Source organism: Hippocampus comes, unplaced genomic scaffold (assembly GCF_001891065.2).
Source record: "Hippocampus comes isolate QL1 unplaced genomic scaffold, H_comes_QL1_v1.1 scaffold156, whole genome shotgun sequence".
In the NCBI taxonomy this organism is placed as follows: Eukaryota; Metazoa; Chordata; class Actinopteri; order Syngnathiformes; family Syngnathidae; genus Hippocampus; species Hippocampus comes.
In genome coordinates this window covers 7,834,946-7,847,149 of record NW_017805744.1, presented here as the reverse complement: position 1 = coordinate 7,847,149, position 12,204 = coordinate 7,834,946, and the positions used below count along the sequence as shown (strand labels likewise).

The 12,204-nt window shown below is 44.8% G+C and overlaps 1 protein-coding gene across 4 annotated transcripts in view; it reads right to left on the bottom strand.

Moving 5' to 3' along the window:
• Positions 1-12,204, bottom strand: part of ebf1a (EBF transcription factor 1a) — a 66,228-nt gene that overhangs the window by 21,715 nt on the left and 32,309 nt on the right. For all 4 annotated transcript variants that reach the window (XM_019884302.1, XM_019884300.1, XM_019884303.1 and 1 more), the window contains exons 7-10: positions 11,780-11,861; positions 10,476-10,617; positions 7,986-8,116; positions 4,505-4,631 (exon numbers count right to left, since the gene is read on the bottom strand). In XM_019884302.1, the coding sequence (XP_019739861.1) occupies positions 4,505-4,631; positions 7,986-8,116; positions 10,476-10,617; positions 11,780-11,861 (482 nt within the window). The remainder of the gene's footprint in view (positions 1-4,504; positions 4,632-7,985; positions 8,117-10,475; positions 10,618-11,779; positions 11,862-12,204) is intronic.

Here is a 12,204-nt window from a genome sequence, read left to right as displayed (position 1 = left end):
CCCCCTACACACAGATGAGAGCTGCCCCCTCCCGCTCACCCACCACTACGCGCACACCTCCCCACCCTCTACTCCAGATCAATACCCTACAATCTAATTTTTATCCATTTTTCCATAAACCCTGAGATTGCGTTTATTTGGAGAATCCGACAAGCTAAATAAAGCATTGCTTGAAAATGTCAGGGAGACTAATGCATGGCTGGAAATTCATACAGAGAAAACAGACGAGTGGAGCTTTTTGCTCTTAAAGCAAGGGGGAGAATGGGAGGAGGGCGGAGAGGAGGCGGGGGTGGAGGGCTGCTAAAAGATTCTACAAATCAATTGAGGTGTGGAAGCTACTACAACCTAAGCTCTAATTATCTGTTGCAAAAAAAAAAAAAAAAAAGTGCATGTCGACAGTTAACAATACCTGACAGCACAGATCCTCAGTGGGAGAATGCAAATTCCGAAAGTATGGATGAAAAGTGCGCGCTTGAATTAAGAGACAACAAAACACAAGGAATCGTTTCCCTCGGTGCGTGCTGCTCATTTCAGCGGGGTATAAAACAACCTACATTCCAAATTCATTTACATCATCATCATGGAGCAGATGCTAGTGTAATAAGAACTGAGCATGCTAAAGAGGGAAAGACAAGCCACATGGTGCAGAAAATTAATCTCAATCTCAAATAGAGGTGTGAATTTCCTTGCAGTTAAGATGGCGTGATTGTGAGCGTGTGGTGCTATCTCAGCTGGCCCTCTGTCTCCAGCTGGAGGCCAGCCGTTTTAATCAACAGCAGGCCTCCACCCAAGCTCAATAAAAGACAGCATTCACAAATAGGAGCAAGACAAGTAATTGATCTCCTCATGCTCACACCCCACTTTTATTGCCAGATGACTACATGCTGCAGTTGAGTGTCGGGGATGTGTGCGAATGCGCTCCTTGAATCGCATGTGCATATGAATGAGGAGTATATCTGGGAGTCTCTGTTTGGGTGGAAAGGCAGCCAGAGGATTTTCCACTCTCATTATGTTGCCTTTTGCACAGGCATTATTGATGGGTGCCTGCATTGGCACCTGCACTATTTAATGAGATCCCGTACAAGAGCAAGGATCAAACATTCTCCCGCAACACATACAATGATTCTCGGTTTTGATTGACATTGACAACGAGGTAATATGTTTAGTAGTGCGAGTGTAGTTTGCGGTGGTGTGGAACTGCACTCACTCAGCTCGGTCCGACTGTATATTTTGGTTCGCTCATATATGGAATAAGCCAGTACTCCACGTAGAGCCATCCATCCATTTTCTATGTCACTTTTCCTGTTCACCGTCAGCTTTGCCAGTCAATCACAGTTCACAATGACAGAAAAGAATGCAACTCTGATTAGATTGTGTGAGTGTTCGCTTTGCGTTTGTTTACAAACAGTTTGCAACGTATTCATCTGTCATGATGATTTCAAATGTCATTGTAAAATCAGAAGCTTGGAAATGATGTCCATGCAAGCAGCTTTTATTGAAACCTCACCTTTTGCGTCTCCCCGCTGTCTGGATTTTGTCAAATAAGCAGACAACTTTTCTGCTCGTAAAATTAATTTGGACGCCGGGAGCAAATGTGAATGGAGATGTCACTCGTCATCTCATCTGGTTTAAATTCGGTTCATGACTTGTGTCTTTCCCCCTCACTCTGCCTGCTCCTGAATGATGTCTCCCACACGCCGATAATATCCAGCGAGCACGGAAAGACTACCCCTAATGTTTGTCCGTGCGTGTGTGCGGATGCCCTTCTGCTGCATGCGGCGGCAGCCTTAATGTGAGCAAGCAGGGCCTTTTAATATCAGCACATACTGGAGTGGAAGCACTAAGCAGACAAGGCTGCATACTGAGGAGGGAGGGATTGCCTTTTGAACGACAAGGGCGATTCATCAATTTTCTCAATCTGTGGCCGGCACCTCTGCGCCACACACAAAAACACACGAGCAAGGGCCCCTCTGACACGCATTATTATTACCGCCTTATATTGCATGGAGAAAAGAAAAGCGAGCCCTTCGCTGATGAATGTTCTAAAGACAGCAATCCGGTTAAAGGTGAGACACAGCCAAACATGCAATGCATTTATACAGAGTGGAGAGGAGGGTGGGGCTGGGGGGGTGGTGGTAAGCAATGACCTGAAAATAAGAGAGAGAGAGAGAGAGAGAGAGAGAGAGAGAGAGAGAGAGAGAGAGAGAGAGAGAGAGAGATTAGGGTGGAATCGAAGCCTCAGAGGTGGGTAAGGCAGAGGGCAGAGAGGGGATAAGGGGATAAAAAGACAGAAGAAGAGCAGAGAATGAAAAAAAAATCTTTTATTCTTATCAGTGGAGAGCTTAATTGCCTTTGATGAGTCTAATTGGAGCTTTCTGAAGTCTAATGGCGGAGGAGTCCTCAGAGACAGTGGAGAACACATTACAGTAATGGCTTCTCTCCCAATCTCTTCTCCAGCATAAAGTCCCCTCCGTCCTGGACTGCGACTGTGTGGAATGTTTGTGTTTGTGCAGTCACACGCCGGTTCTTCTGAAGTGCCAATGAGCACCAAGAGCAGGACTAAGAGAGCAAGCTTATGGTTGATGGAGTGTGTGTGTGTGTGTGTGTGTGTGTGTGTGTGTGTGTGTGTGTGTGTGTGTGTGTGTGTTTTTGCAAAATAGCAGGAGCAGCAGGATTGGGTAGTGTTGACTTAATTAGGTCTGTGTGCTGCTCGCTTTCCTCTCCTCAGCAGAAGTTGATTAGCAGTGCCAGCTGTCCCCAATGTAATTCAGAGTGCGCATGTGTGCGTGCGCATGCGATATACGAGCGTATGTGTGCGTCTGCGAGCGGGGAACTGTGGCGGCGGCGTGTGCGTATGCGCGCGCTGCCAGCTGCCACGCCGTGCTGCCAATCCTCCATGATTAGTACCCACTGGCAACTGGGCTCACACTGGTGCCAAACAGACCCAGGAGGGCAACATGGCCCACGGTAATCCAGCATCTCTCCCCGGCATCCTCCTGTTCTCATCCACCTCTCTCTCTCCTCTCATCAATTGCTTTGTTCCTCCAAATGGTTTGCCTATCATTCTCGTAAAGCTGGGTAGGCGGATACAAGTGCCCTCTGAGAGTGCAGACTGTGAAGAGGGCAAAGAGCAGAGTGGGATCTCTGCCTTGACACAGTTGACTGTATCACTGTGAAGCTGCCAGTTCTTGGCAAGTAGCATCACTGCCGGTGTGCGTGTGTGTGTGTGTGTGTGTGTGTGTGTGTGTGTGTGTGCGTGTGTGTGTGCGTGTGTGTGCGTGCGTGTCTGTGTTAAGCTCCCAGTGGATGACCTCTGCTAAATCTCACCTGTTGAGATTCTTCAATGCGCCAATGCAGAAGCCAAGAGGTAGAGGGGGGATGAATTCATTCACAGGGGCAAGTTTTGAATAAGTGAATGTGACAAGGTGAAAGAGTGGAGGGCTGGGAAAAGATGGGATGTTTATGCATACGCTTCCCACATGTCTGGCACATTAAAAGGCTGCGCGCGCGATCTGGCCTATTGCTCACTTGCAAGTGAAAAAAGGGCTCTAACTTTGAAAACACAAATATTTATACGCTTATGAACACACACACACACACACACACACACGCACTTACACACATTTATAGGCTTGGCAAAGTTGAGGTCTGTTGGACAGCTCTGGCATGGCAAAGTCTGCCCACCCATCTGCCCTCTGTCTTAGTAATGCAGTTAGTGTCAATGTGCTCGTGTGTGCCTCGACTACCTTCACACATATATGCTAGCTCAGGAAGCCAATTGCCGCCTTTGCCACAAGTATGCAAACACGGACATGGATCCTGTCAATGTACAGTAATTAAAAGACATCCAAACGCATGCCAGCGACGCAGCCAGCGCGTTCACACAAATGTGATTTTGTCAAATGTTGGCACTTCCAGCAGGGGCTTACATGCTAAATCCATCAGTAGTTGAGATTACAGACAGATTTATGTGATTCACATTCTCCCCAGAGACTTGTGTCCACGCGTCGGTTAATCACTGCTTCACATTCACTCTCTGTGCCGCTCTTTTCAACCGGGCGGCAATAAATCTACACCGATACATTCTGATGTAACACTCCTGCTATTCTCTCCATCAGAAACCACGCTCTCTGTATGGATCGCCCTCCCGCTGTATCCCGCCTTCGACAGGGTTAAATCTCAATAATCCCACTAATCAAAAGGTTAACCCTCCCTTTGACCTTCACTTGCTTCATAAAAGACAGCAAACACATTCCTTCCCTGCTGCGTCAGTTTTGCTACTGCATGACTCTTAGTCATGCTAATGCATTTATTTTTCACAACGAATACAACAAAATGAATCACTGCTAGACCTTAACCAACCTCACCTTTGTGGCACAACTTTTTTTTTGGGGGCGGGGGTCAGAACCTATATGAAGGAGCAAAGTTGCATGATACTCTTGGCTAGCAGATCCCCATTCAATTCCACTATAAACCAAAAGAGTGATTGGTGCTTTGGTCATACCTGTGTAGATGAAACGTCCAGGTGTGCCTTTGCAGAACTGTTTGGATTTGTAGGACAGTGTGACCTCCACCACCCCGGGGATGTGTCTGGGTGGAGTCTGCACTCGGATGGCATGCGGGGTAATCAGCTACGGGGAGGCAGAATATGCATTAATTGCATTAATTGGAGCAACTTGCAACTCAATATAACACTATTTTGCAAAAGGTCACAAGAGTCGCAAGAGGTGCAGTCCTTGACATGACAGAAGAAGAAATGGCTCAAGTCGATGCCAATAGATCGGAGCATATAAAGTGCATTTCTAAGGACCCCCATGGACAGAAGATGTAAAATTGACCAGGGTGATCACAGATCTACGCTGTGATGCGGGCCCTTCTTTTGTGTTTGAAAACTGAAGTTTAGTAAAATGACATGCAAACATCTGAGTGCTACTGTAAAACATAACAATAGATATTTCCAGATATGTTGATCATTTAAGAATCATACCCAAAAAACCTTCCTTTTGATTAAGCTTTTTCTTTATGATCGTATTGTTCTTTTTAGTTTTACACATTACCTCGAAATCAGTTTGCTCTTACGGCCTGAGGTGAGTTGACAAAGCCCGAGCGATGTCATGCTGGAGATGGTTATGGTTGCTGACAAGGATCTTTACAGAGGACTTCAAAGGTAGTTATGTGTATGTGATTAAGGAAAAAAAAAAAACCTCTCACTGCAAATATCTATTATGCCGCATAAGTAAACGCATGATATGCTCATCCTCGATGCCCCCTTGTCTCGGTGTCTGTCAGCGTTGGCTGTCTAGCTGCCGTTAGCTTACATTAAAGCGCCACGGTGTCTTTAAGAGGCTCACTTAGTGTGGCTGATGGGCCCAATTGTCGTGCGTGCGTGCGTGCGTGAGCGCGTGTGCTGAAGGCTCTTTGAAGGAGGAAAGCGGCAACAAGACAAAACACAGATGAGACCTCACTGAGTGCTCGTTTTCCGCATCCTGTGTCGAACTAGCACTCAAAGCTAGCGGCGCTCAAAAGCTCTCAGCGCTCCTGCCAGCGTGCGATGCATGTGTACGTGCATGTGTGTTGTTCAAACCGACTCTTTTATTGCTCACTTAACTAGGCTTTCATTCTGCCATTGTCTGACCCCCCACTCACGTTCCAGCGCGATAATATAGGAGCTTTTTATAGAATAATTCTTTTACTAAAGAGAAAGCTGTTTCGCTGTGCCGCTCGCTGACCTTCAATTTCTCACATGGACTGCATTTACATTTTTGTTATGTGGCAGATGCTCCTTGCAAAGTGATTCATACGGTACAGCGTGTATGCTCCTTCGATACAAATTTCACAAAAGATTAACTGGGAGCTGCGCATTCAGGTAGTTGACAAAAATGTGAGGTGACAAGAAGAAAAACAAAAGACTGGGAAGCCGCTCACATTCCTTTGAATGATTAGTTGGGGTTTTTTTGCAGGAATTGTTGTGTTTTTTCAGTATACATAGTATATGTATATAAAGTACCCACTGGCCAATAGGTGTATATTATACACTTATCGGCCTACTTGTGCTTGCTGCTTATCGTAAATGTTTGTTTTGTTTGTTATCAGATCTTCATTCTTCCTAGTTTGTTTTTACACACAAACACAACCTTTTTAAACAAACTGCAGGCCCAAATTTTGGGGCAGGACCCCATTGGGCTTTGTTTTGTTGCAGTAACGCATGGCCTTGTGTGTTGTGCTGCTAGCGTCATATTCAAGGTTGCAACACGTGCGTGCACTGGGATGTGCTTCGACAATGAGCCTTGGGCCAAATTCATGCCAAAAAAATGGTACTTTAAAACACATAAATGAATAAAAGATTTTTCATGCACTTTGGCCTTGAGAAAACAGTATAACTCGGGTGAAATATTTCATGAAACTTTTCACCTTTCATGGGTTGACTTTCCTATTTGATTTACCTTTATTTATTTTTCTAATTATTTCAACGGTCGAATAGATAATCATTACATTAACTATATTCAAGAGTGACAAGTCTATGTAGCTCTATGTGGGTGCTTGTCGCTTAGCTGGAAACCTGGGACTTGTTTTGACAGTTATTGTTTAATACTTGACAGTAACTTTGTTATCCACTGCAGCAAATCTCAAGGTGGTGATTCATTTTTGTTCACCCCCACGGAGACACCAATAGAGTGACATTATGTGCTCGGGATGCATTCTCATACTCAATACGTATATCTTCTTCATCTGATCATTTGTCAATCAGGGATAAATCAGTGATTACTGTGTCATCTTGCAGACCAAATATATTGACTTTTTATTGTCAAGACTGAGATGCAGTGTGGCTTGAAATCGTTCAAACTTTTAAAATTCGTTTGACAAAGCGAATGTAAAGTAATGTGACTTGTTTCCATCAAGTTAGGATGAATGAGGGGCTTCATAATGTGCACACAATAAACTCTAAACGCTCCGATTGATAAACAGATTATTGTGCTAAAATCCACTACTACCTTCTTCATAGCAGTCATTTTGGCATATTAGCACAGCAAATGCTGCATTTTCTGCAAATAGTGCCCAGAGGCATTGATTCACTCAATTGTACAATATTGCACGCACACTGCCATCCATAATTATTAGCACCCCTGGTTAGGATACATTTTCGAAATAATATAAGACTTCAATTGAAAAAAAGGGAACATCCAGCCTGTAATTCAAGTGCATTTATCTAGGAAATCCAAATTTAAGGAATCATTAGTTTACATCCGATAATGCGTGCCATAATTATTTGCATATCTGACAACCACCTCTTCCCAACAAAACAGCACCTAAATGTTTCACGAGATCGGAGAATACAGAAAAGGGGCATATTTGACCTTTGCTCTTTGCACAATCTCTGGAGGGCACTGACTAGCAAAGCACGTTAAGCGTACAACTGGAGTTGAAAGCAAAATTTTAACACGACTATTGAGAAATAGAGTGAAGTGAAGTCACTCCTCTTTGCTCCTCAGACTATAAATAGAATGAAAGATGCGCATAACATTGTGGAAAGTTCACGTCAGTGCCTGCTGCAATGTCGTTTCCCGTAAAAGATGAGAATTGAACAGAATGTACATTCATCTTAGATACCATGCAGGGCACTTGTTTCCAACAAGCTGTTATTATAAGTTAACCGAGAAATTGTTTACATGTTCATCTTGAATGATACACTGTGCATCTGGAGGGGCATATGCTGTTGGGAGGAAATATGATCCAAGGATAAAAACTCATAAGTAATTCCATTCGTTAATATAGCATGGTGAAGGAGTGGTTATCATGTCTGCGTCACAATTCTGAGAATCAGGATTCCAACATTGGCATCTGCCTTCCCGTGTGGAGTTTTCACATTCAGCTAGGTCTGCAGTTCCAATTAAACATAAGGGAGCCAAGGAGCACCGATGTGATGGTGGCCATAGACTTATGAAAAGTGCCGTATACGCCTTTCGAGCGACTAAAGGGTGACGAACCTCGCTCCAAACCAGCATGGTGCCAAAAATGACCTGCAGCCCGTCAAAGAAGTTGTCTCCGATGATGATGACTGTAGCGCCTCCTGTGGTCCAGCCTTCACTGGGGCTAATGGCTTTGATGCTGGGGGTTGCTGCGAAGATTAAGGGACAGAAAAAGATGAGATGTTAAGTAACCTAAAGACAAGCCCATAAAGGTCTTTGCTACTGGCACCGCCGCAAAGACCTTTATGGATATGACACGTGTAACAGTCCCCATTTTCGCACACGCGCTCTCACACCCACACGCGCACACACTACCTGCTCTGCTCATCTCTTCTATCCCAGGGGTTGAGAGCAAGCGAGGAATACTAATCAGAGTGATTATACGCACCCCGTTATTAAACATCACCCCTGCCCCGTGTGTGAGGGCAGCAGCGGTGTGCTTGTTTTATGACACGTAGCAAAGCGCAAAGGCGTGTAAATGTCAGGTGCGCTGAGTGTCTGATCAAAGGCCACGCGACCGGGGAGCGGGGCCGACCCAACAGTAGCGCCGCCCTCGGAATACGCTGCCCTCATTAAGCAAACACTTCGCACTTGCTCGGCTATCTGCTTCCTGCACGCGCTTGACTCAGTGCTCGGCCAGTCGGTGCACGGTCGCGTGCGGTTGTTACGGTTCGGGTCTTTTCGTAATGTCTTTCACAAGCTGTTTAGGACTTCCCCAATAAACGACACAGAATAACAACAACAAACCATATTTTCAAGAACGAGCGCTCCACTCTTCTTCATGACCTTATCCACTGGTATTATGGATTTAGAGATTGCGAGATGTGATTGAAGAAATGAACAACCCGGGGAAAATGTTTGTTTATACAAGCTGAACCTCTTTCTTTTGCTTGTCGGACATGCTGTAATTCTGCAAAGCGGCATAATCCACTTTAGACTAGGCCGACTTTTTTCACCCGCAGCCCAGCCTTTGCACTTGGCCTAACTCCGTGCTCTGTTGATCCTCCCCAACAAGCCGGAATGATATTTCGCCTGCCGATACGCCTGCAGAGATCACCATTCAGCAAGCGGCAATCTGTGGCTGTAATCACGGCCTAAGATGCCTTCTTTTCACAGCCGTTGATATTATGTGCGCTCCATGCATGTGCGGATGTGTGTGTGTGTGTGTGTGTGTGCGTGTGTGTGTGTGTGTGTGTGTGTGTGTGTGTGTGTGTGTGTGTGTGTGTGTGTGTGTGTGTGTGTGTGTGTGTGTGTGTGTTTGGATTAACCAGATGGTGGAACATGAATCCATGTGATAGGATTATACTTTGGGGTGTTCCTCTGTGCCATCTGTTCAACTCTATGCACTGTTATCTATTATCGCCTGAAATGAGCCCCCCCAAAGTTGTGTATGCTGCACATACTCTCAACACGGTGGTGGATGAAAAGTGAAGGCAAAAAACAAAAACAAAAAAAAAACAAAAAGAAAGCATGATGTCTCCTTGCTTTGCATTTCATCTTTTCTTTGTACCATCAAGCACTCTTGCTCCTTCCTCATGTCACGGCTGCTGCTTCCCCTATCCTGTCAGGCCCTCTCTCTTCTCTTCCTTCACTCCTGTTGTTGCGCCTTCTCACCCCCATCATCGGGAGAATAGAAAATCACAGGGAGGAAATTCCCAAACAAATCTCTCTGACACAGGGAACATCTGTTAGCGTGGTGTGCCGTACTGTTTTTTTCTTTGTCAGAGCCAAGCCCTTCATGATGACTCCAGTATGTCTTGTCTTTGCGAAAACTTTCCTAATCGGCTCTGAGGCCAGGCCAAGTGGTGCGCAGCACCTCCGGAGAATAGTCATTGAAAATACTTAAGCATAGCATTCGACCCTAATGCAATCGACCACAGGCCATCATGTAAATCCTTTTTTTTTGGGGGGGGGGTGATTATCATGCCCGAGGTTGACTTTTCTCAAAGAGAAAAAGAAATATGTTTCTCTTATTTAATCTCTAGGAAATAGAAATGAGAAAATAACTGGATTAGAGATTTGGGAATCAGTGCCTGCTCCCTAAATCATGTGCACATGTCATTATGAAGTATTAAAGGTTTTGGTCTGACAGTGCAAGTGCATTGTGCATGGGTGTGTTTAAAAACCTGAGGGAAAGGGAGTGATGGAGGGCTGCGGGATAAAAGCGGGTCTCCGAGGAAATAAAGCCAGTGTTGGCTTTAAGCAGAACAGACCTCATACGACACATAGTGCTTATGCGAGACGGAGTAGAAGGCCTCGAGGCAGAGACCTGAGGGGAGCAAGCCACCAGGGACAGACAAGAGACTCACTAGCTACCACTTTCTCCTCTCTTAGCACAATCTAGAAACACTGCAAGAGACAAAAAGTGAGAAACACGAGTAACAAGAAAGACGGGAGGGAGGGGAGGGATTGAGACAAGACAGTAAGGAGGGGATGAGGAGTGTCGACGGGAAGGGAAGGGGAGCACCGAGACAAAGAAGTCTGATATTATGTTGCTGATTTTACTACCGTGTTCCAGGTAGGACTGCGTTCCCTCCGACGGGTCCAGTCTGCGAGCTCTGCGCCCGTGTTTGGAGTTGTTGTGCACAAACATGTTGTCGGACACTGCTAGCACGTGACCCTCCACGCTCACCGTCGTTGACACAACCACCTGAGTCGGAGAAAGCAAAATGGAATCGGGTCAACTGGGTCATCGACTCACGTCAAATGGAACTAACTCCGTTGGAGTACAAAGCATTGAAAGCTGAACGATCCTAATTTGGATCAGACCCCAAATGTTTTTTTTTTTACCTTCATATCAACTCATCTCCTGCAAATGCCTGCATTTGATCTTAAAGTTCATGCATGACTCAATTGAAAATCAAGCAAAATAAAACAAGCACTTCTGAAATATTTATTTTGTGCAATGAAACACTTGTTTTTTTCTTCCCCCCTCCCCAATTAGCTGCTGTAGACTGCAAATTTCCCCAGTGTGGGACAAATAAAGGTTATCTTATTTTATTTTATACTGTTCAAATCCAGATCCAACTTGATCCCAATCCGACAAAACGGTTTTCTCTGCCCGTGCACCAGCACCAACCCTCCACAAAGTTCATGGAGATTTGTTGAATCATGAACTCATTTTAGCATAACTGTGACCATTAACAAAGAAAAGAATGCCGATCAATACGTAACCTCAGAGGTGATTAAAACAAATCTAGGTGATAATTTCAAGGCTGATAAAAGAGATGCCTTTCTCGCCTCTTCTTGAAAAGGGGGTTTTCACTTATACTATTTAGCATTTTAAGCTGATCTTGTCTTTTTAATTGTACCATTACATAACATGTTGTACACTGACATGTTTCGGTCATTCATTGTAGAAGTTGCAAGTTGTTCAAGCTTCTATAATTCTTTTGTTTAATTGTTACCTATTGTAACCAACGCCCTATTTGGAACGTGGCTAATGTATTTAAGCATTGTTGTGTTTTGAGATTTCTCATTGTAAAAACTATTGTCTGCTCACAGAGCCGAGTGACTATGGACGCAGACAATCGACAGAAAGCGACACAAGAAACTCTTTGTCGAGCTGAGAGGAGTCGCTGGCGTCAGATTTGCATTCATTGATTCCATCGACTCCGAGACTGTAGCTCATGTCTACAAGTTATTGTGACTATATTTTGTTTGAGTTTCAAAGCAGATTGATTCATACCAGATTATAGGATGCTGTCTTCTTTGCGCACACTCATACTTCCTTTTTTTTCCCCTCCACATTGTTTCTTTTGATTTGCAGCTAAGCCCAGGAAGTCCATTTGTACATTTTAGATGCATGTTACCTGAAAACGCCTCATGTCTCGAGGGTTGCCGGCATTCTTCAGACAGTTCTGGTTGCACTTCAGGAAGAATTTGAGGAAGAACCTACACATCAACACAGAGGAAATAAAAAAAAAAAAAAAAAAAGATGAAGAAATTAGTTGTTGAGTTTGAAAAAGAGCACCTGTCTGTCAGTGAAACTATTGCGCCTGTGCTGAAAACATAAAACGGGACGAAAACAAAATAAAGCAGCAGCGGCAGCGGCAGACAGGGCTCACGCGCTGCGTGCCGCAGCCTCATCCATCAGTTCTTTATGACAAAAGGCAGTTTTGGATGTAAAAACTGCTCCGGGATATTGAGTAAGATGCTACCTTGTATATCCATCTCGGGGCTGCTGTCACAGCTTGCCATAAACTCAAATGGGCAGATGCGCATCCCCCCCCCACCC